Genomic DNA, 25,905 nt, shown 5'->3' with positions numbered 1-25,905 from the left:
GCTCCAGCTCGCTCTAACACGCTTATGCTCGCTCGTACTCGCTTCCGCTGGTTCGCGTTTCCCCCCCCCCCCCCCTCCAAGACGACGCGTGTACTCCATCGAACTCGCGGAAGCCCTTTGTCGTCTGCAGCGAGTAATTACCTCGAATTAACGCCGCCGAACATCCTCCCGTCTGGCCGCGACGTCGAGACCTTCCGCGAGCCGCAGTTTTGCGCAGCCATTGTCCCGGGGACGACACCGAGCTTTGTCTGCCAGCGACATCCCTCCTCGCATTCGAATATTTTCCGGGGACCGCGCCAAAAAACCGCGTCCACGGTGCCACACCATGGGAAACGCCGTGCGTTGCCCGGTTTTCTGTGGAAAAAATGGATTTTCCTGAGACTCTGAGCTGCTTTCGAGGTCCATTTGGGGTCGAAAGAAACGAACTAATTTAACCCTTTGCACCCGGCGCTATTTTCATTGTAAAACTCAATTTCTCTTCCGTCTTGGAATATTTTCATTTTGTTCGTACGAAACTGATCCGATTTCCACGTGTAATATTTAACCCTTTGCACTCGAAGGTATTTTAACTCCAAAATGAAACATTTCTTCGTACCTAGAATATTTCCCTCGTATATATAGTTTTTCGTGTTGTACATGCGAAAATGGTGGAATTTACTCGTACAATACTGAAATGTTTCGTAAAATTTATTGAATACAAACGGATTTAATAATGTAAAAAATATTGCGAATAATGATAGAGAAATTTTTAGTGGCGTCTTACAGTCGCCGTTCGAGTGCTGAGGGTTAAATGTTTAGCAATCTATTACATACAAATTTTGTAATGTAACGAATATTTTGTAATATTTTTTGTAATTTCTTTGAAATAATGCCAGAACGATTTCTAGTGGTGCTTCGGAGTCACCACTCGAGTGCTAAGGGTTAACAATAAACCTACCGAGCATTGACACTGGGTTTACTAGGTCTGGAATTCTGAATTCAATTTTATTTCTACAAGTATAAGTTCGTTTCTCTGGGTATATACAGTGATTTATGTCGCCGAGACGTGGACGGTAAATGTCGCGAAATTATCCCCACTAGCGTTGAGTATACCCCGTGGGGGCCAAGGAAAGAGTGTCGCGGGAGCTCTGCATGGTAATTTAGTGCAGTAAAACAATTTTTCAATACGTTATTGAGGGCGATAGGAAAAGACGTGTCAGAGAAAAATTACTTGGTATCAATCGGTACGTGATCCGACAACAATCTTTTTTTAGATGATCGCGTAGGTAGCGTGTAAAGGTCGTCTTCATCTTCTCAAGAAGAATGCCTTTTAAACGTCATTAAACGTGTATAGGTCGACTTCTTCAGTTTCTTAAATAGAGTACGTCTTTTACCTTCCATTATGAAAATATAAAGGTCATGTATTATCTAGTGAAGTATTTATAACGAGCTGTAGTTCAAGGTCATTCAAGGTCGCTTCAAAGTATAATTACAACTTTTTGTATAAACCGAGTGATTGTCGTGCTACAAGTAAATATAAACCTTCCACGAGAAACGGTCTAATAAAATACTTAAAAATTATTCTTCGGAAAATAATACAATTAAACGATCAAAATTCCTTTAGCAAATCGCCGTACGGTTCACAGTACAGGCACAAGGAAGAATAAATCTTCCGTAAGACGCAGTCTAATGAAACGCAGAGAGACGGAATATTTTTTGTTTTAATTCTGTGAAACGATTGGCAATGAGTCAGGGAAGTTAATGAGTTTCAGGGAAGGTTAATTCGCGGAAGAATCGCGGATACACCGGGGGACAGTGAATTCATCCGGTATTAACTCGGACACGAGGTTCGGGATCCGACAGCTTCGTTATTTAATTTGATCGATTATCCTGACGAGGCTCGGGCCGAAGTCGTTACGCTCTCTCTCTCTCTCTCTCTCTCTCTCCCTCGGCGGGATTAATAACCGCGAGTTACACGATTAGCGGGTTTAATTGCGGGCCCGGTGCATTTCGGTGTCCCTCGATCCCCGGTGTTACTATATCCCCTTTTGCCTTGGTGCGGAGACCTCTCGATCGATCCGCGATTTCAAAGGGTATCCTCTCTCCCTCTCTCACTCTCTAGTTTAATTGTCATCGAAGTCGCTCGTTAAGGGGACGCGCGCTCCATTGAAAACAATTTTCATGATTTTAATAGAACCCGGCTGCTGCGTGAATGCGGCTCGTTATCTCCGTAATTGCGCGGCATCGCGCTGCCCTCGAACTTTCGATGCGGCCAAGTCGATGGGAAGTATCATCGAACGAAAATAAAATGCGCTCGCGAAAATTATTCGAACCCCATTTCTCCCTTTCCATTTGGCCTCTTTGACACACCCCGAACTCTCTTTGTAACAGACAGGTCCTCCGAGGTATTCAGCGCAATTTTGCAACCACAAGTCCTCACGTGTATTTAACGGTTTCACTTTCAATTCGATTCTAATTATATTTCCGACTTTTTCATTTACAGCTTTCTACAGCTATTTTGGTAATTTAATTGCTTTTGCTGAACCCAAATGTTTTATAAATGTCCAATCCAGTGTTTATTAGAATTCTACAACCATAAGTTCCACGATTATTTGTTATTTATTATTTTCATCAGATATGGCTTTCAAATGTACTGTCTTAATTCTATTTATGCAAATATTTCTGGCGGTTCAAAAATTTTCAAAAAATCCCACACACCTCGCCCAAGGTACCAACAACAACTCCACAACCATAAGTTCCACTATTATTTGACTATTCATTCCCTGTAGCTCATTATACGTGTTCTGGCTTTCAAATGCACAGTACTGTTTTAATCCCATTTTTCCAAACATATCTGGCAGTTCAAAAATTTTCAAAAAATCCCACACACCTCACCCAAGGTACGAACAACAACTCCTCAACCATAAGTTCCGAGATTATTCGACTATTCATTCCCTGTAGCTCATTATACGTGTTCTGGCTTTCAAATGCACAGTACTGCTTTAATTCTATTTTTGCAAACATATCTGGCGGTTCCAAAATTTTCAAAAAATCCCACACACCTCGCCCAAGGTACCAACAACAACTCCACAACCATAAGTTCCGAGATTATTCGACTATTCATTCCCTGTAGCTCATTATACGTGTTCTGGCTTTCAAATGCACAGTACTGTTTTAATCCTATTTTTGCAAACATATCTGGCGGTTCCAAAATTTTCAAAAAATCCCACACACCTCACCCAAGGTACGAACAACAACTCCTCAACCATAAGTTCCGAGATTATTCGACTATTCATTCCCTGTAGCTCATTGTACGTGTTCTGGCTTTCAAATGCACAATATCGTTTTAATTCCATTTTTGCAAACATATCTGGCGGTTCCAAAATTTTCAAAAAATCCCACACACCTCGCCCAAGGTACCAACAACCATTACCTTCTTGTTTATTCGTTAATTCGCTTTCTTCGCCGGAGTTTCCGGTCGTACCGCGTTTATTCCTCCGTACGAGCCCGTCCCAGGCCCGTTTTTGTTCGACCCGTGGTTCCAACCCCATGCTCCATTCGGGTCGCGTTTTCCGGCGTTTAATTATTTACCTCCTGACCTCCGGTTTGATCCTGCATGCGGCTTTTTCCACGTTGCACGGGTCCCGTGTAGAAGTTGGCCAAACGGCAACCACGAGCTCGGTCAACGAAATGCGCGACGTAGAGACGATACGGATGCAACTTAATCCGCGTACGCTCGCCGACGTGTTTCTTGCGGGGAAACGTGCCTGTGGAAATGCATACCCTGCGAGAAACGTTGCCGTCTTCTTCTGGTTCCGATGAAACCGAGTCTGCGGCGGACACGAACACCGGCCACCCGCTTCTTTATCCGCCATGCGAATTTATGGGGTGAAAACTACCCCGGAAATTGACTGTCTTTGCTCTAACGTCTACGAGCAAGTTGATTAAATTGAATCGGATAAAAGGTGTACGTGTTGTATTTGTAAACGTTCTGACGTGTATTATTTCATTATTTATTCCGAGATATTGGTGGTAGACTGAAATAGAAAGGTGAAATTCTGTTCAATGGAAACAATTCTCCACTAATTTATAAATAAAAATCGCGTGGATGAGTGAAATCTGGGGGAGGAAAGTGGCGCTGACGACGAGGAAAGGGCAAATCGGTCCCAGGTGGGACCGAGCAGGTGAAAACGAGAGACGCTCTTAGCTTTCGCCGTTTCTGATCGACTTATCTCGGGTCACGTAGCGTTGCGATTGAAAGGCGGCCGGCCCGCTATCGCTGACCGTAAGCGGTTTCTTGCGAGCTGATCAGCGACGTGACCGCACGATTTCCCACGAATTCGCGATAGCTCGCCGAGAACAGAACCGTAAAGGCAAAGAACGGGCCTCCGGGCAACGTATGCTACCGGGTCCCGCAGATTATCCTCGATCCCGCTCCACCTAACGAATTCGCCACTCGACAAGAGTGTCCCGGTCGCGAACGTGACCGGTTCAGCCCGAAATGCACTGCTGGAAACTTGGTCGAGTGCTCGCGAAACTGTGATCTGCTGCGATCCAGACTCCATTAAACGATCTTCTAAAGGTGGGCAGACAAAATCAATTGTGGGGAACAGCTGTCAGAAACGCTTAATGTCACTTCGAACACGCATAACTTTTAAACTACTCATCCCCTAGGATTGAAACTTGCACACTCGGCATCTTCTCATCCAAATCTGCAAAATTGCCTAAGAAAAAGTTTAAAATTTCTGGTTTCCCGAAGTGAAGTTTAGCCTAATCTAGCACTCTCTCTCTCTCTCTCTCTCTAACGCCTTCTTGTTGTATCGACCTATTCGTTTTGATTATAAATGCATTAAGTCCGAGGTCTATTTGTGAAAAACGTGGACGATACTGGGAATAGCTGGTCTGGATTTTTTAAAATCATGGTAATTTATACTGTTTTTGAATATTCATTTTAGAATGGTCGTAGTATGTGTGTGCAAGATCAAACAGGTGACTTGCCAGGTATTTTGAATAATATATTCAGCAAGCCGGAGGATTCCGATCAAATGAAGCGAGCATAGGGCACGGGCACTGGGATCCCTAGGGCCGTTAATTAGAGCACCTTCGCAGCTAACGACTCGGCATTTAACCATCGATTACCTCAGGTCAACGAGAAGGTTGTTGGTTCGAGCGTTGAGTCGAGCATGCTTACAACCATTAGTCTCCGCGCCTAGACCGAGCATGCAGACGTAGACTGCCCCGTAGGGCACTGTCCTTGGCCCATTAAGACCAACGTGGCCACGCCTCTTCAAATCGTTCTACATAATATTCGGAAAAAGATCATCGTAATCTTCGATACTAAATTTTAGGAGAGATTGGCTATGTAACAGGCATACTCTGTGGGGGCATTGTTTTGGTTGTTTCAGGAAATCGAGAGCAAATTAGCCACGCCCCTTTAACTCGTCCTATACAAAAATCGTGAGAGAAAAGCTATTCTAATTTTACAATCTGGAACTAGATCTTTAAAAGACATCGAGCATCTAACAGTGCACTGTGGGGCACTGCTTTGGCTCTAAGAGGAATTCGAGAGCAAATTAGCCACGCCCCTTTAAATCTTCCTATACAAAAATCGTGAGAGAAAAGCTATTCTAATTTTACAATCTGGAACTAGATCTTTAAAAGACATCGAGCATCTAACAATGCACTGTGGGGGGCACTGCTTTGGCTCTAACAGGAAACCGAGAGCAAAATAGCCACGCCCACTCAGTGTACTCTACACAGAGAAAAATATTGATCAACTTTTCCTATTTATTCTAGTTATTCACAAAATCAATTAATCCACATTGCTGTCAAAACACGAAGCATATTTTCACTCGATAAAATAAATATTATTTAAATTGTTCTTCACTCTACTGTTTACAATACAAATGCCATAACCCGCGCGATCCGGAGTATCCTCGTTTGACGTCGCATGCCCCGAAGCATTGCTCGAGGATATTCCCAGTACGGCTACACGGTATATCGATTCATAAACACCGGTTTCCGCCTTTGAAAACAACAGGGACGACATTTATTTGCCCGCGACATTCCGCGCGTATTGAAACGACAGCGCCGAGGGTGGGGGGGTGGAAAACTGGCGAACCGAGTTCGAGGGACTTGCTAAGACGGCTTTTCTCTGTTCTTTTGTTTCAGGAATTGGAGAGGAGTTATACCCTGTCGACCCCCGGGGGCAGCAGCCCCGTTTGTTGCCCGCCTTGCAGTCCGCCGCCAGCTCCCGCCGCTTACATATCGAGCGCACGTGCTTCCTCGAGGAGACTCGGCGCCGGAAGCGGAATCGGAGGCCCCCCGTCTCCGGAAAGGGATCCCCTGGGAAGACTCTTAAGGTCAGTACGAACATCTTGCTTCTTCCACACCCTGCAATCCAGAGTTCAGTATCTGGGAATTGTCGGACCCTTACGGACACCTCCGGATCACTTTCGACGAGCACGCTCTCTACTCTTAGCCGAGAAGGGCCATTGTCTTTTAACGCGTTCGACACGGTTGACATTCGATTCTGAAAAAATATTGTTAAATCAATAAATAATATTAAATCAATAAATAATATTAAATCAATTTATAAGAATTGCAAGTGAAAGCGAAGGCTCAAATTGAATTCAATGGGGCACGAGGACGGTAAACTTGGACTTATAACGTACAATATACTGGGTGTTAAATTTTTATGGAAAACAGTAATTCTCAGTTTTATCTTTGATCCTATAGAAAAATGTCAGAGAACATATACGAACCTTTATTATAAAACCGTTTAAAGTGTAGTGCAATATACGGGGTGTTTCATTTAGATGAATTTATAAAAATTGCAAGTGAAAGCAAAGGCTCAAACCAATTTCAATGGGACACGAGGACGCTAAACTTGGACTTATAACGTACAATATACTGGGTGTTTCATTTTTATGGAAAACAGTAATTCTCAGTTTTATCTTTGATCGTATAGAAAAATGCCAAAGAACATATACGAACCATTAGTTATTACAAAACCGTTTAAAGTGTAGTACAATATACCGGGTGTTTCGTTTAGATGAATTTATAAAAATTGCAAGTAAAAGCAAAGGCTCGAACTGACTTCAACGGGGCACGAGGACACTAAGCTTGGACTTATAACGTACAATATACTGGGTGTTCAATTTTTATAGGACACAGTAATTCTCAGTTTTATTTTTAATCGTGTAGAAAAATGTCAGAGAACATATACGAACCATTACTTACTATAAAACCGTTTAAAGTGTAGTACAATATACCGGGTGTTTCATTTAGATCAATTTATAAAAATTGCAAGTAAAAGCAAAGGCTCGAGCTGACTTCAACGGGGCACGAGGACGCTAAGCTTGGACTTATAACGTACTATATACTGGGTGTTCAATTTTTATAGGACACAGTAATTCTCAGTTTTATTTTTAATCGTGTAGAAAAATGTCAGAGAACATATACGAACCATTACTTACTATAAAACCGTTTAAAGTGTAGTACAATATACCGGGTGTTTCATTTAGATCAATTTATAAAAATTGCAAGTAAAAGCAAAGGCTCGAACTGACTTCAACGGGGCACGAGGACGCTAAGCTTGGACTTATAACGTACAATATACTGGGTGTTCAATTTTTATAGGACACAGTAATTCTCAGTTTTATTTTTAATCGTGTAGAAAAATGTCAGAGAACATATACGAACCATTACTTACTATAAAACCGTTTAAAGTGTAGTACAATATACCGGGTGTTTCATTTAGATCAATTTATAAAAATTGCAAGTAAAAGCAAAGGCTCGAACTGACTTCAACGGGGCACGAGGACGCTAAGCTTGGACTTATAACGTACAATATACTGGGTGTTCAATTTTTATAGGACACAGTAATTCTCAGTTTTATTTTTAATCGTGTAGAAAAATGTCAGAGAACATATACGAACCATTACTTACTATAAAACCGTTTAAAGTGTAGTACAATATACCGGGTGTTTCATTTAGATCAATTTATAAAAATTGCAAGTAAAAGCAAAGGCTCGAACTGACTTCAACGGGGCACGAGGACGCTAAGCTTGGACTTATAACGTACTATATACTGGGTGTTCAATTTTTATAGGACACAGTAATTCTCAGTTTTATTTTTAATCGTGTAGAAAAATGTCAGAGAACATATACGAACCATTACTTACTATAAAACCGTTTAAAGTGTAGTACAATATACCGGGTGTTTCATTTAGATCAATTTATAAAAATTGCAAGTAAAAGCAAAGGCTCGAGCTGACTTCAACGGGGCACGAGGACGCTAAGCTTGGACTTATAACGTACTATATACTGGGTGTTCAATTTTTATAGGACACAGTAATTCTCAGTTTTATTTTTAATCGTGTAGAAAAATGTCAGAGAACATATACGAACCATTATTTATTACAAAACCGTTTAAAGCGTAACACAATATACCGGGTGTATCATTTGACACCACCACCTTAAATCCTGTATTTTCGTCGTCACTAAACATAAAAAGAGAACATATACACACACCGCAATTTATTAAAAATGCATATACAGCATTTAATATACTGGGTGGCCATTTTGACGCGACACAGATGGTACTCTGTTGAAGGGGTATATTGGATACCTTTTGATCGATACCGGAGGGGACTCGAGTATGTTCGGAAGCTGAGATTAAGGTGGTTCGTTCGAAAGGGGTGAATTTCTAAGGGAAAACTGCAATTAATTCGCGTCGACGGAACGCGCAGGTTCGGCCGAAGTAGTTCGCTTATCGAGTGACCGGTTAATTTCCCAAGCGACGAAACCGTAGTCACGCTAAGTGGCAGTTTCACGTTGAATGATGCATTTCGTTGTACACGCGGTACCGTACGAAGATTGATGATCTCGGCCCGGGAGCCTGTGCGAAGGTGATCAACCGTGGAAAGGGACCGGACGTGGATAGGGACTGGCTTTACGGCTTCCGGCCGATTACTTCGACAGGTCCAGCCATGCCGATTTCATGGGTTTGCCCCCCCCCCCTGTGTTCCGCTATGGTTATCGACAGATTCGAATTTGATGACCGACGACAACCACCGAATATTAATCTTGCCAGCTGGAAAATCTAAAAACTTCAACCCTTAATCACGAATGTCAAAATATCGCTACCTTAGCGCGGGCACGCAGACGCTGCGATACTAATGCATCAATCTGTTATTTCGAACCATTTTTAATCACTCTGGTTGCAATTGTTTTTCTCATGTAAAAACGCCATAATTATTATTTTATGACGGTGTAGGTTTCCAGATAGCGGTCTCTATTTCATTAATGTAAGAGTCTATTGAACAATTGTTATTTACTCGGTTTTCAATTTTATTCCGTTTTTGATAATTGATGCAGACAATTTTTATTTTGCATAAAGATCTGCAGTCGAATAATAGTACAGTAATTTGAGTGTATACCCTAAGGGAAATTGGACGAAGTCAACCATTCTGGGCTTCTCAAACACCTGACAGATTAAAAAACTAAATTAGTTAATTAGATTTAATTTATTCAGTGTTTCAAACTTGGCTAGGAACGAAAACACAAGAAAATCGACAGAGTGTTCAGTATCGTGTTTAACATCTCAGTTTTAGTTTCGTTAAATAAATGATCTTAATACCGCGAAATTTTTTAACTTCCTGGGTGGGTAGTAAAAGCGTTAAACTTTTTTACCCCTTTTTTACCGTGTTTCTTTATCTTTTTTTTTCGTTCTTTATTCTTCATTCGTGACACGAGTGGTTTATTATAGTCTTCCAGAGACTCCTCTGGGAATAATTTTCTGTGGTATGGACCATAGTTCCTCAGCAGCGATGGACGCTGAGGAGATCCGGTGATGTTTAAATTTCAGTTTTTATTCCCTCTACTTTCATCCTAATATTTTGGGAGTCAAAAATTGCACTTGACAATTTTGTATAATTAGGATACCATGAAAAAAGCTTTGACAGGTATACGTTTAGTAAAAATGTTTAAAAAAGCGTATAGAATATTGAATATTGGCAGGATATTAAAAGTGAATATTCAGAATAGTTCAAAAAAATAATTAGACAGCACGGAGGAAGGGGAGGTTTCCAATTAAAAATGGTTGCTACTAGTAAAACTGTTTTTGTCCAGCATTACTTGAGTAATTGCTATAATAGGGGCTTGGCTCGATAGAATACTTTTTGCCGGAGACAGCAATTACGGTTTACGAGGTAAAATACAAATAATGCCGGTACCATCCTTTATTTTAATTAGCGGTAACGTTTCATTGATTTTTCCCTCTAGTCGGTGCTCTCGTGTACACGTCGAACTGGTTCTTGCGTCGCGAAACTGGAAACGTTTGAAATTATTTCATTGCACTCGGAGGGTCGTAATATTTCGTCTCCTCGTTAGGTAATTAAATTTCCATGGTAAAATTTGCATTCGCCAGGAGAAAAGTTATTGAAGCAGTAATTTCAAATAAATATGGATTAATAATTGCGTTGCGCGGTGTCCCGCGACTGTGTCGGTTAACTTGAATTACATAAAACGGTGAAACGTTCCGTTTGCGAAATTTTCGCGTGCACAAAATTGCAGTTCTTCTTTTCATTAAATATTATAACTGGATTGCGCGATTCGATATATGTTCCTTGCACGTGTGAACGCTTTCGAAAACACGGAAACTTTTACCATTCAAGAGAACTTCATTCGATATTATATCGTACAACTGATTTGTTGAAAAACAGGTTTTATCGTATCATTCGATTTATCGAAAACAATTGCAAGCCTGAAATTCAATAATTGCTTTTCCAGCAGCGTTGCACTTCACGTCAGAAACACAAACGTGCATACACGTTCATACCAACAATTCGTTCTTCCATTCTTTTTACCATACTTGAAAATCAATTTTTATCTGTTGAGTAAACTAAATTTGATTAGGATCTACGAAGCGTGAGAGTTTTACAAAGATAAACTGAACAAGTAAAAAATAAAAAATATTCAAAATTTAGAGTAATGCTTCAAGGTCTTTTCAAGGTCACCGATAATTTCTTTAACAGAACATACATTTTTGACTGGATAACCTGACAGTTGGTGCCAAGACGAGTTCTCAGATGTGCGACAACATGACCTTGAAATGACAACTAAGCTGAGCATCCCTTAAACTGAACCTGTATGCGGTGAAAAGTTGCAGAGCGTAATGCGTACAGTGTAGCAGTAATTAACTTGAGAACCCATTGTTTCCAGATTCCTGAAGACTTTCTACAGGGAGCTTGGCACCCGGGATCCACCCCACCTGCCTGCGTGGGCGTCGCCGCTTCCGCTAGGCACCCTCTGTCCGGCGCACTTCCAGCCGCACCTGCAGCTGCTGCACAAAGGCGAGCAGGAGCACAGGCTCGAGAACATCAAGCCCGACCAGATCTTCGCCCCCGTCAGGGTGAGTGCCATAAATCATACCGGCTGCCTCGCCTACTCGCCAGCACCAGCAGCAGCAGCTCGTAAAACTTTTCCCCGAGACTGGTTCTCGCGATGCACCCGCACTTCCCGAAGGAGAACCAATCCTGGGAATGAAGAGGGACTCGTTTCACCCCCTGAGAAAATTTCTTGAGGAATCTTCGCCCCTTTCACCCCCCCTTGAAAGGGGGTGTTCGGTCTCCCTTCTTTGCTTCTTGTTCTCGGATTTTTATTTGAAGTTGAGGGGGTGGTTTGTGAGATTGAACAATATTTCTTTAGATGATCTCGGATTTTTTTTTTGTAAATATTAGGACCTTGAATAAGTTCTCGCTGTTTCTTTTACAAAATAAAAGCTTTTACCCAATGTCCTTGCTTCTGGATCATTCCTAAAACTTTTAAACGTTACGAAACAGTTGACTCATCTACTTGTAATGTTTTTCCAAGTTCTGCTAGCGTCTGAGATCGGTCTTGATCGAGTAATTCCTCCAACTTTTCGTCTTCAAATTTTTTCGGTGCGCCAAAACGTTCTTTATCCTCAAGTTCAAAATCATTATTTTTGAAGCGTCGAAACCAGTCTCTGCATGTCGTATCCGACAAAGCATTGTCACCATAAGTCTCGACAAGAATTCTATGCGCTTCAGCTGCAGATTTCTTTTGAATAAAGTAGTGCAATAAAATTCCCCGCAAATACACTTTATTTGGCACAAAAGTAGACATTTTCAGAACTAAGAAAAAATTACTTTGTTTACACTAAAGTGAACTACCGTACACTGAAATTTAAGGTTAGATACACTACTGCCTTGCGTGTGTGTTACCATTCGAAATTCCACGAACGTGGTACTGCTACTGCCATTTTTGAAGAAACAGCGAGAACTTATTCAAGGTCCTAATAGATTTATCGTGAACAGATTCGGGACCTCTAAGGTTAAAGAATTCCTACGGGAACAGATTCCAAAATGGACTCCAATCAACCCCTTAAAGTCCAATCATTCTTCTCCGAGGTCAAAGAGATGTGGTTCAGTTACCATTGGACCGAGCGTGCAACGAAAATTAATTTATACTGCTAAACGATGCCCGAGAAAATTGCAAAAAGTTTCCCCACCCCTATGCCACTTCCTTTTCTCGCAATAAATTCTGAAACACAGCCGACTTTTTCCCTAATTCGATGGAAGTGTAAGAACTGTCCTCTCGAATGTGTTCCGTGTTCCCTCGTCCGTTATCTCTCTCTCTCGCGGATCTCCGAAAACGACGGAAAACGACGTATCCGCTCCACTTGATATTTCATCCCCACGGGGTCTCTCGCCGAGATGGAAATTGAATTTTCGGTGTTTTGTGCCCGGGATCGGCGCGCACGTGACAACGAATTCCCCGCGGGATATTAGCCGGGCGAGCGTTTCCACGGAAAAGTTTCAGGGAAGGCGGGATTCGTCGTTCGTCAATTGTAGCGCGCACGCCGGCTGTAGGATTTACATGATATCGACTACGTAATTGCGAAAGTCGGGCTTCCGGGACAGCCGGCACGTCGCGACGACGATTTTCCTCGTCGGACGCGAAAACTTGCCGAACCTGAAAGCCAAGTTACCCCGCGGCTCTTCTGTCGAAGTTCATCTCACCGTGCAACTTCTTCGGCAACTCTCTGTTAACCGCATCCTTCCACTTTTTTCTCGCCCTCCCCTCAAACTTCGGGTTATTGTTCTCTGAAAAACAAGACCGAAGAAGCTGACGTATTAGGTGCAAAAACTAGTTCTTTTCAATCAACCCCCCGATTGAAATGGATTTTGGAAATTGTCTGACCCTAACCCTTGAATTGTACAGGGCGTATAAAAATTATATGTCACGACCACCGTAGCGTGATTCTACACCAGTGGATCGCTGGAGATCTGTTATAAAATTGCACCGACAAAATTCACCTTAACCTTGGAAATGAAGGTCAATGTGTCGAAAAATTTTCTTTTGTTGCATCGTATAGTACTCGTCACTAAAATTTTTCGATACTTTGACCCTTAATTTTCCAGGTCAAAATGAATTTTGCGGTGCGTTTTTGTTTTCACAGATCTCCACCGATCCGGAGGTGTGGAATCACGCTACGATGATCGTGACATATAATTTTTATACACCCTGTACAATTGATGATGCTCGAGACCATTTACGTTCATCGAGTTTCACAAGGGAGTGGTCTCTGGTAAAATTGTAAAAAATTTTTCGGATTATTTTATAGTGGCAAATGGGTTCATAGCGAAGTGCAATTTTTCAGCTTTCTTTTGAGACCTCGAAAGTTACAAAATTCCTGTGGAAACATATTTCAAGATTGATTTGAATTGGTTTTTTAGTCTTTTCTGAACTATCCATTTCGCAAGATCGGAGAGAGATGCGCGTAATGTTTCGTATAATTACACGGTTAGGTCTGCGACGATTACGAACGCAGTGCCAGCAGTAAAACACTCGCCGCGGCTATATTGTCATGACCCAATTGACAATCAATAGTGTCATGGTTACACAATTCGTGTCCAATTGTGTTAATGTGCATACTGTTGGCCGGAAGTTTAGAATTATTGAACCGGAGAACATTGTATCATGTTAATGCGATTGTTAACGAGATGCTGTGCAAACCTTGCAGCGAGCACTGTACACAGTCGGGTCTAACAATTTGTAGAAAGCAATTAGGTTCGCAAAAATTCTCATTCGACCGATACCTAAGTTCTCAGATATCGCCACTAATTTTTATTCTCCGTTCTTCTTGACAAATAGCAAAATTGAGATTTAATTTAGGTAATAAGAGGGTTAGAAGGGTCTCATCTTCTAAAAATTAGGTTTTTGACAAATAATTAATTTCTCATCAATTCCGAGCTCCCGGAACACATGAAAATGGCGGACTAAGGAAAGGTCCTCCGAGATATCAGGGACCCGAAGAAGAAGAAGAAGAAGAAGAAGAAGAAGACTGTCCGACATTCTTACCACGTACGAAATTTCTTGGAGCGAGAGCCCCGGAGGAATGCAAATTTTCCCGAGAAAAATCGCGGACCGCCCCAACGATCGGATAGAACAAATATCTTCAGGATCTATCCGGGCCGCAATTAAGGGAGCCCAAGGCGAAACGGAAATTCGATGTTTTCCTCCAGTTTTCCACCAGAGGAAAAAGCGCTTTTCCATCGATAGCGCGAACCTCGGGAAAAATTAATCGGCGAACTGATTGATCCGATTTCTTACCGGAGGATTACAGGGGGCTGAAACTGTTTCGTTAACGTTTCAAAATTAATTGGACATCTGTTTACGAACGGTTGTCGCTTCTGGCACGCAGACAAATTTTTAATTCCTTTTTTCTGCATTTTTGTAGAATTGAGAAAATCGAATGTATCTTCAGGTCTGCGTCTGTCAAAGCCACGATACAAGAAATATATGTTTATTTCATTCATGATGTTGCCAAAGATTGCTTGTAAATGTATTTTTGCAACTGGCAATCGTTGATATTTCACAACAGATTTCAATGTGGCTAGGTTTCCATTGAAAAATTTGTTTGAAAAAGAGATTGAATGAAGAACTTCAGTGAATTTAAGAAGAAACAAACAGAAAAAGGATGAGTTCAAGATGGATGCTCGAAGAGGGGAATCGTGCGGTCTCGAAGCATGTTTTCACTTTGTCCGCGATAATATCTCGGGGCGCAGTGTCGTCGTGAGAGCGTAAGTCTCGCGATCCTCGAATAAAGAAGGTTTTAATCGCGCGAGGAGATGCGCAGGACGATCCATAGAACAGGACGCGAACCGCCTGTTCAGGCTCTCGCGTAACGAGGCATTGTTCTGTCTTGGCTCGATAAGATGGCCGACTTTGCTTCGTTAACGTTTCTCGAAAGCCTTTTTAGTTTGTCGAATCGCTGACAACCTCTGTCGCAACCAGCATCAGAAATCGGAATTCTATCGAGCCGGGGTCACTTGTTCTCCGAGAAAGACGATTTTTCATCGTCTCATTAACGATCTACCAATTGGCGCGTCAATTAAGATATTAACGAGTGCGGGTATCTCATTTTTACAGGACATATTTTCTTAGACAGGAGAAAGAATCATTCTCTGTTGAGCGTTGTGAACTGGGGACTGTTAAAGGGAGAAACGTCCTTTATCATTTCTTGGTATGATCTCAAATCATCATTTTCTATGGAATTGTTGAAAGAATTTTTCTTGTTGAGCAAAATTTCTCTCAACATAAATTTATCTATCTTATTAAACAACCTAATGTAACCCCAACCTAAGGTAAGAATTATATTCCAAACCGTTGTACCAATTCATTTATTTTTACTTTTGCATTGACACGTGTCACCGAACATGCCTACCAACCAGTAATAAATAAATTAGAAATGGAAATACTTCGTGGAAAATGGCCGCCAATCACTAAATATTCAATTGAAGATAAAAGTTAATAGAACTCGTTTGCGAGTAAGCATTGAGTTCAGTCATTAAAAAGTACATTACTAAAAGTGTCCACCAACCAGCAACAATCGAACGAAAACTAAAACCACATTAACCTTCAACGTTTCGTCCGAGTTATCGAATAAAATTCGAGTACGAAGAAACAGAGCGTGACGCAAACCTCGATTTTCAGGGAACGTCCATGAATAGTATTCGTTACAGAGGAGATTACAAGGGTTGCTGAGGGTTGGCAAACGAAGGTTTATCAATCGTAGAGAAGACAGGCGGAAGCATCGATCACCGAAACAGCCTGTCAATTCGGAAGACCGGCGCACGAAACTCGTATCGGTCGTCGGAACAGGTCGTTTCGATTTCCCCTCTGTCCGCCTAGTCGCTAAACATCTCAATCTCCCTTGCCTTAATGCCGGAGCGCAGTATCTACCGTCAGCCTTGCAAACCAAAGATTTATCGAAGCCACGATAAATCCGGCAGACGCGGAATCTGCTTATCTTCCGTGCGCACGTATTCCGTTCTCGCTAACCGGAAGCTACGGACCTCGTCCGGTTCGATTTCTCGATCGCATGCCGAGCTAACGCGACGCGGAAATATACGACGATCGCGGGGAAATCGGATACTAACGAGAACAAAGAGCGCGCGTCCCTCGTTATACGCTTCTCGGAGAGCTCTGGTGAACTATGCGCGCGACATCATGGCTTCTTGCTCCGCAAATCTCTCGCTTACCGATTTTTTTAGAAAATTCAAACTACTGTACCCAATTTAATATTCAACTTGTCGACTTTTACGCGCTTGGATCGATTCACAAATTATCACAGAAAATAATTACACAGTTTAAAGGACCGTATGGCATTATTCGCGAGAAAGAACGACACTTGCCACGCAAACGGAAACCTAAGAAAGCGCCGTAGTGAGCGAAACGTTCCTAACCGGTGGTAAGCTCGCGTACTAAAGCTCTCTATGCATTTTTTGAATAAAGAAGAAAGCTGGAAGTGCGCGTAATTCACGAGGTAAAAGAATGTAATAATGGAGAGCAATGTGTGAGAACGAGCTACGAAATTTAGCAGCACAGAGAGACGTGTACGCGAGGGAGAAACTCCTCAAAGCGTGTATTATGCATGTTTTCAGAGCGAACTTTCGAGTTTTTGCGTATTATTTTCTTCAAGTAATACGCTCGCGCTGCTCCGAACAACTTTATAAACTGAACGACATGCGAGACCCTTCCGCGGGTACGTCGCCTCAAGCCGTTCTCCATTTTGTCGTCAAAAAAAGAAATCAATATTCCTTGAATCCGGACGAACATCGAATGATGCAGTTTGAAATGCAAAACAAAAGAAAGCTAACTCTGCAAGAATAAAAAGCGACAGTTTGCGCTCCGGAATTCTTTGCGCCGACCTGCCGAAACATCAAACGGCGGTAAATCAACGCGAAGAGACAAGTGGTAAATCGTGCGAGGCTCTAGCTGCATCGCGGCGGGTGCATCGGCGGCTGGTGCATCGTATTCGGCCGTGTCAGCGCCGCGTGTCGGCAAATACGGGCCTCGGGGCCACGATGGCCCTCGGTTTCTCGAGCACGGCGAGACAACAACAGGTGAAAGGCGTAGGGAACAATGTCCGCGATTCGGTCGACGAGCCTCGTCCAAGCACAAGCCCGTGAACGCTTATGGTCGCGCGCGCGAGACAAAGGAATCGCTTCCACTCGGCGAGAGAGAGCGCACTCGTCTCGGGACACGCGCGCGCGCATTCGTCTCGGGGAAAATGTAAATGATATTCGAAGCCGAGGGAAAACGTCGTCGAGCTTCAACGGTGCGCGTCGGTGATCCGGAAAACGCGAGGATGCACCGAGGCGGCGCGAGATGCATCGAGACCGTACCAAATGCAACAACGCCCGTAAGAGATGCAACCGGCCGAGGATACGTGTAGCGTGAATCACATAGGAGACGATTGTTAGATTTCTTTGGGCAGATTTCACAGGTTTAGGATACTATTTTCGGAAGCTTCCGATACTTTTGGATTTCTTCCTCGAGCAGCAATGTTGCTCCTTTTGTTGCAAACACTCGTCGGATTTTATGCATTTTTTGGACGAAGATGGAAACAATGTCTGGTTACGATGTTCGTCTCTATGGCGAACGTTATGATGAACGGTATGATGAACAGTATGATGAATGTTATGATGAACAGTATGATGCATGTTATGATGCATGTTATGATGAACGTTATGATGAATATTGTGATGAACGTTATGATGAACGTTATGACGAACGTTATGATGAATGTTATGATGAACAGTATTATGAATATTATGATGAATATTATGATGAATGTTATGATGAACGTTATGACGAACGTTATGATGAATGTTATGATGAACAGTATGATGAATATTATGATGAATGTTATGATGAATATTATGATGAATGTTATGATGAACAGTCTGATGAACAGTATGATGAATATTATGATGAACAGTGTGATGTATATTATGATGAATGTTATGATGAATATTATGATGAGTGTTATGATGAACATTATGATGAATGCTGGACGTTATGGTGAACGTTATGGTGATCATTACGATGAAAGCTCTGATGAACAGACCAGTTGATGAACCCTACGGTGCACATTATGATGAACAACGATAATAAGTTGATACACGTATCGACGAACAGACTAAATGATGAACATTATGATGAATGCTATGGTGGACGTTATGGTGAACATCACGATGAAAGCTCTGAGGAACAGACCAGTCGATGAACCCTACGGTGCACATTATGACGAACTCCAATAACAAGTTGATACACGTACCGATGAACAGACTAAATGACGAACATTATGATGCTCGAACTGGATCACGAATGAAGTTGTAACAGGCCTGACGGTATTGGAGAAATGCATCATGATGGACGGTGATGTTAAGTCATTGGAAAGATGCATCCATCTACGAGGATTGATTAGGTGTATCGAATTCTATCGTACGCGAATGAATAAAATGTTGAAGTCATGCTGATTTTCGTCGCACTTTTTCGAAAAACCGACCACGTGCGACGCGCCGTAGTCGAGCAGATCGATAGCAGGGAAACGCAGACAATGCGGCACGTCGTCGCGCGGAAACGCGCGCGTCGAAAAATGAGCCCCTCGTAACCGTGTCATCCGGAAACCCGACGAGAAAGGGCAAGGGACGACACGCGTACAGGTGCTGCTATAACGCTACCGCTATACCGTATGTACCGTCCAAGTGGTACTATCGTCGAAGCACGACGCCCGCACGAATTCGTGTCATAGGACGGATGTGCACGCGCGTAAAATAACCGGATCGTCGACGGGCCGGCTGGTGGCACGGCGGTACGCTTTTCAGACTCGTTCCAGGTGCTACGAGAGTTTGATTAAACGCCCATTGTCTGGGAAAAGTGCCGGAGAATTTCGGCAATTCGAACGATGGACCGTTTCCGCCGGGGAAACTGTCCTTCGGCCATTTTGCCCTCCGGTGGAAAACGATCTGGGAAAATTACGGGCAACGGACTTGCGGATCCTCCAGTTTGTTTAGCGTTCGTCGTAATGTTAATCATCTGGTTAGTTCATCGTAGTATTCATCGTAGTATTCATCATGGTATTCATCATAGCGTTCGCCGTGAGGTGCTTCATCTAGTTTAACCAACATGATGTTCCTTACAATGTTCACCAGCCAGTCTATTCGACACGGTATAAGGTATGATGAGCTCAGTGTATGGTGGATATTATGATGGATATTATGATGAACGTTATGATGAACATTATGATGAATGACATGATGAAGTAACTAGATGATGAACATTGTGATGAACGTTATGATGAATGCTGTGATGAACGTTATGATGAACGTTATGATGAACGTTATGATGAACGTTATGATGAACGTTATGATGAACGTTATGATGAATGACATGATGAAGTAACTAGATGATGAACATTGTGATGAACATTGTGATGAACGTTATGATGAACGTTATGATGAACGTTATGATGAACGTTATGATGAACGTTATGATGAACATTATGATGAATGCTATGATGAAGTAACTAGAACATTATGATGAATGACATGATGAAGTAACTAGATGATGAACATTGTGATGAACGTTATGATGAATGCTATGATGAATCCTATGATGAACGTTATGATGAACATTATGATGAATGCTATAATGAAGTAACTAGAACATTATGATGAATGCCATGATGAAGTAACTAGATGATGAACATTGTGATGAACGTTATGATGAATGCTATGATGAACGTTATGATGAACGTTATGATGAATGACATGATGAAGTAACTAGATGATGAACATTGTGATGAACGTTATGATGAATGCTATGATGAAGTAACTAGAACAATGATGAACCTTATGATGAACCTTATGATGAACGTTATGATGAACGTTATGATGAACTAACCGGATGATGAACATTGTGATGAACAAACTGTATGATTTGGATTACGATGAAGTCGCTCGGACGACACCGCAGTCCAAGAGGCCTAACTGCGGTTCACGACCAGCTGCGACTAGCTTTAAGGTGCGAATGATGTCAGAATCTTATCAAGCATCTCGCATCAGCTCTGTGCGCGGCATCCTCTGTATCCCTTACGCATCGTATCAGCGATCCTAATCCCGGCGTGGTTCTCGTTTATCCATCAAGGCGCCCTAATTCTGTTCAAGGTAATCACGGGCAGAGCTTGCAGAGTTTCCAGAATAGCTGGCGTCTCGATGAAAGCGGCGCCAGTTTCCGTGACAGTGGATCGAGAACCGGTCTCTCTCTCTCTCTCTCTCTCTCTCTCTCTCTATCTCGCTCTCTCTTGTTAACGTTTGTGGATTGATTGATACGGGGAAGCAGGTTTCCGCGGGAATCGGGTTGTGCTCTGATGAAATCGACGCTGTTCTATTGGGCCCCGTCGGGACTCGTAAACTTTGTTCCCATTGTCTTGGAAAAATAGATGAAAAAGAGGGGGGGGGGAGGGAGATACGGTGGAGAAAATATCGCGAAAAATATCGAACCAATTGTTCCCGGTAAATCGCAGGGATAAAGCGTTTAGCCCAGGGAAGCGGTCTCTGGCATTCTTCGTACGTGAATGCCGGAGCTAGCTAGCTAGCTGGTCCCGAAAGATAAATCCATGGAGCCTGCAACATCGGCGACGATCCGGACGAAGGATCGTAAGCTCGTTACAGGATAAGCTCCTTCCACGCTCGCGCGACAAGCACGGATCCCCCGCTATCGATCCCTCTCATTGTTCGCGACGGTCTGTTCCAGTGGTCTCTGACGCTTGTTCGAGGCCTGTCCGACGGCTACGTCGCCGACGGAATATTGCGTCACAATGGCGACGCTTTTTACCCGGCCGGAACCCTCGTAAAAGAACTCGAGGTTTCCTCTTCGCAGGATCCTGCGGATCTTTTAGCCATCGTTACGACCTCCAGATGAAAATCAAAGGTTTTGCCGAGGTTCTACTCTATCGTTAGTCGCAGAATTTCTAGATCCCGATGATAATTATTGCCAGGATTCCAGGGGGATGCTCTTCAGAGTATTTGGAAGCTCAGTATGAAGTCACTGAATTGTCCTCGATAAAATAAGTTTGTACTCCGGATTCTCAAAATTGATAACTGTCTGTAGCGTATACTGTTGAAATTAATAATTCCATGAGCTGGAGCTTGGGTAATAATCACGAATGTTCGGTTGATGGAATGGCCGGCTTGTTTGAGTGCAATAACGCAAAGGGTATCGAATAATAGGTCAGAGGCGCTTAGGCTAGTCCCAGTGAAGGATCTGGCTCAACGGTGTTCGAATGATGGGACGCAATGGGGCTGCAAAATCATAGGAACCTGGCTAAAGACCCGGCTAGATGGATCCGGTAATGGGAGCATTAGAATATACAGCGGGAGCAGAAGCAATAATATAGTGGAGGATTGCATGAGCCTCTGATGGGGACGAAGAGAGTGTGAGAGAGAGAGAGAGAGAGAGGGAGAGGGAGTGAGAGAGTGCTGGACCAAGTAATAGACCGTAAAGGGGCCAGGATCACATGGGTAATGGATCACAGGAGAGAGCTAGTCTCTTGCGGTGAAGCAGCTACATAACCGAGCGGGACAGTCCAAGAGGAGCATAGCTCCCTTTATAATGGGAGACGTACTTGGGAGGGAACGCGAAGTGTCACACGATTTCGATGGGACTCGCGAAACTCGTAAAGTAATTGAAACTTGGACCGTTGTTCGACCCCTGTTAATTGTTCCCTTAATTGCTGCGTCCGTATCGCTACCGACATACTCAATTGTCAATTTGAGACTCTTAACAGAGTCTTCTTTAACAAACTGCATTCCTTCCTGACTGATATAGCAATCTGTCAATTTATGTGAAAAATTGAGGACCGAATGTCTTTATGTCGAGTAGACAATACTAATTTAGTGATATAACTTCTTCGTTTATCATAATTTTACCTTGAAACTTTTACCGGCACGTTCGTCACATTTTTCTGATTAAAATGAACCCAAACACGACACGATTTGGATCATATTTGATCTATTAATCAACGATTTAGTAGAACCTCGATTATCCGAACCGATGAAACTAGAATTTTCGATCGCGAATTAAACGAGTGAATATGATCCAAATTGTGTCGTGTTTGGGCTCATTTTGATCAGGAAAATGTCACGAATATGTTGCTACAAGATTCATAAGGAAATAATTAAAAACAATCAAATTTTGTCATTGGATTTATCTTCTAGTTTTTACGCAGAAAAGCGTACTGTGCTGCATCGTGTTTACAGTGAAACTAAAATTGATTTAAAATCTTGAGAAGTTAATAGTAACTAGACTGCTAATTAGAACTAAATAGAGGTTTATTTCATTAAAAATTACATTTGCAACTGCAATGAAATTGTTCATATTGCAGTTGCGCGTGTGTCCCCGGTTGGCATGAATGCATAAAATTCGCAGTCCACTTGTTATAATTACATGCGCGCACAACCAGCCGAAATTATGGTAGCAAGAGTCACGATTAATGAAGGAGGATAACATTATTTTGTAACAATGTGGCAAACCTTGCGGAGTCGGCGGTCGTATGAATTATTTGCGTTCCATTTCGGTGCGTGAGTTTCATTAAATGTTCGCAGAATGTTTCCCAGTCCTTGTTAACGAAGAAACCAACCGTCTCTTAAACAATGGAATACAAATTCATAACACTGGCAAAGGATATGATATTACGCAGTGCTCGACGAAGAAGGATAATATTATTTTATAACGAAGTTAATGAAATTCGTACGGTCTGTCTAGGTGAATGATTTGCGTTCCATTTTGGTTCGCGAATTTCATTAAACTTTGACAGGATAATGTTTCTCTGTTCGAAAGATCTGTCGAACAATAAAACGCGTCGGTTTAACTAACAAATTGACGTTGTAACTCGTTGATATCGCGAGCTTATTTATTATTATGCTTGTGCATTATTAACTCGCATTTTATTAGCTCGTGCATTGTGTTTGTGTAATTTGTCGTTTCGCGCATAATAGACGCACATACACACACACACAGCAAATTGATAAACCAAAATTTACGGTGTAATTTAATGAAGTAATAAGTTTATATTTTATTGAGCTTAACAGCGTAAAACACGTAATAATACAGACCCGTTCATAATAAAGTACATATTTATAATGCCGGAGAATTACAGTATGAAGTTATTAATACACAAATATTACGAGCGAATTACGATAAACTGCAAATAAAATACAAATGCGTAACGTTAAACAATTAGAATACATAAATCCGTGCATATTGCGAGTCGAGTGACATGAAGCGCGCAAATAAAAGATAAATTTGTAACGTTAAACAATCGGAACATATAAATTCGTGGAAGTTGCAAAAAAATACAAATTTATACAATAGGACTAACAGAATATATAAATTTGCACACACTGCAAGTCGAGTGCAAATAAAATACAAATTGATAGTGTTAAACAATTAAGATGTACAAATTCACGCACGTTACAAGTAAAACACAATAAAGAACAACCAGAATCCAAACTGACAACACTGAACAATTAATGATTTCACAGACATCGCAAGCAAAATCCATTGAGAACCGAATCAAATACGATTACGTGAAATCAAAAAGTAAAAATAAATAAATCCAGCGACGTACGAGGCAAAAGGCGATAAAAATCAAATTTAAAAAAAAAACAGCTATATAAAATCGAACAATAACAGTAAGTGAATCCACAGACAATGCAAATAAAACACAGTGGGCCGTAGATAACGAAATAAATGTAATCACATCAGAGAATTGCAATACAAAAATTAAATCTCAACCGCAACGCATGAAGTGACATATAAATTTGCAGGTATCCAGGTATATCGGTATAGTATAAATTTATCGCTAAAGTGGTAAATGTGGGTTCAGCTGTGTTGTTAGGGGTTGTTACGGAAAATATTTCGGTGCGGTAAATATGGCGGGCGTTTCAACGAGCGAAAACGTATCTCGCGGACTATGGAAGAGGAGCTCGTCGCACGGAAACTCGGTATCAAGGTATCTCGGTATCTCCATAGCCTTCTCTCTCCTCTCCTCTCCTCTCCTCTCCGCTCCGCTCCGCTCGGGCCCGAAGTTACCGTCGAGACGACAGTCAACGGAACTGCCGGAACATTCTTCCAAACAAGAGTTTCGAACTGGCGCGCGCGTTTCCTCCGGGCATGTTCGAGCAGCGTATCACGTACCGCCAACATCGTTAACGAGCTCGTAACCCGTGACGGATGATCGAACGATCCAGAGACACCCGCGCTCGATAATCGTAATCCGTGCTACGCTCCTCCGGAACTTATGGCACGCGACCCCCATTTAACCCTCTGCACGATGCTCTTTGTGACACCAGAAAGTATCTGGACCCTCAATTTTCTGGAAATTGTTGATTTTTAAACTGTTGTCACTTGGTAAGGAAAAATCGTATGATGATTAACCACGGCTCATTTTGAAGCTTGAAGCTTCTGGATTCATTATAGTCAGTGCTACTTTGCTTGGAACTTATGGCACGCGACCCCCATTAGAATCTGCACGATGCTCTTTGTGACACCTGAAAGTATCTGTACCCTCAATTTTCTGCAAATTGTTGATATTTAAACTGTTGTCACTTGGTAAGGAAAAATCGTGTGATGATTAACCACGGCTCATTTTGAAGCTTGAAGCTTCTGGATTCATCATAGTCAGTGCTACTTTGCTTGGAACTTATGGCACGCGACCCCCATTAGAATCTGCAGGATGCTCTTCGTGACACCTGAAAGTATCTGTACCATAAATTTTCTGGAAATTGTTGATTTTTAAACTGGTTGTCACTTGGTAAGGAAAAATCGTATGATGATTAACCACGGCTCATTTTGAAGCTTGAAGCTTCTGGATTCATTATAGTCAGTGCTACTTTGCTTGGAACTTATGGCACGCGACCCCCATTAGAATCTGCACGATGCTCTTTGTGACACCTGAAAGTATCTGTACCATAAATTTTCTGGAAATTGTTGATTTTTAAACTGTTGTCACTTGGTAAGGAAAAATCGTATGATGATTAACCACGGCTCATTTTGAAGCTTGAAGCTTCTGGATTCATTATAGTCAGTGCTACTTTGCTTGGAACTTATGGCACGCGACCCCCATTAGAATCTGCACGATGCTCTTTGTGACACCAGAAAGTATCTGTACCATAAATTTTCTGGAAATTGTTGATCTTTAAACTGTTGTCACTTGGTTAGGACAATTCGTATGATGATCAACCACGGCTCATTTTGAAGCTTGAAGATTCTAGTTTCATCATAGTCAGTGCTACTTTGCTTGGAACTTAGGGCTCGCGACCCCCATTAGAATCTGCAGGATGCTCTTTGTGACACCTGAAAGTATCTGTACCATAAATTTTCTGGAAATTGTTGATGTTTAAACTGTTGTCACTTGGTAAGGAAAAATCGTATGATGATTAACCACGGCTCATTTTGAAGCTTGACGCTTCTAGTTTCATCATAGTCTGTGCTACGTTGCTTGGAACTTGTGGCAATATTTTTTTCAAGTTTGAACTCAGCACTTCA

At 42.1% G+C, this 25,905-nt stretch overlaps 1 protein-coding gene across 2 annotated transcripts in view; it reads left to right on the top strand.

Annotated features, from left to right (window-relative positions):
* LOC143361451 (uncharacterized) overlaps positions 1-25,905 on the top strand; it is a 305,416-nt gene that overhangs the window by 208,557 nt on the left and 70,954 nt on the right. For both annotated transcript variants that reach the window (XM_076800839.1, XM_076800838.1), the window contains exons 3-4: positions 6,151-6,341; positions 11,206-11,395. In XM_076800839.1, coding sequence (XP_076656954.1) covers positions 6,151-6,341; positions 11,206-11,395 — 381 coding nt within the window. The remainder of the gene's footprint in view (positions 1-6,150; positions 6,342-11,205; positions 11,396-25,905) is intronic.

This window comes from Halictus rubicundus, chromosome 15 (genome assembly GCF_050948215.1).
Source record: "Halictus rubicundus isolate RS-2024b chromosome 15, iyHalRubi1_principal, whole genome shotgun sequence".
Classification (NCBI taxonomy): domain Eukaryota; kingdom Metazoa; phylum Arthropoda; class Insecta; order Hymenoptera; family Halictidae; genus Halictus; species Halictus rubicundus.
The sequence above is the reverse complement of the archived record's forward strand: the minus strand, read 5'-3'. Positions and strand labels throughout refer to the sequence as shown.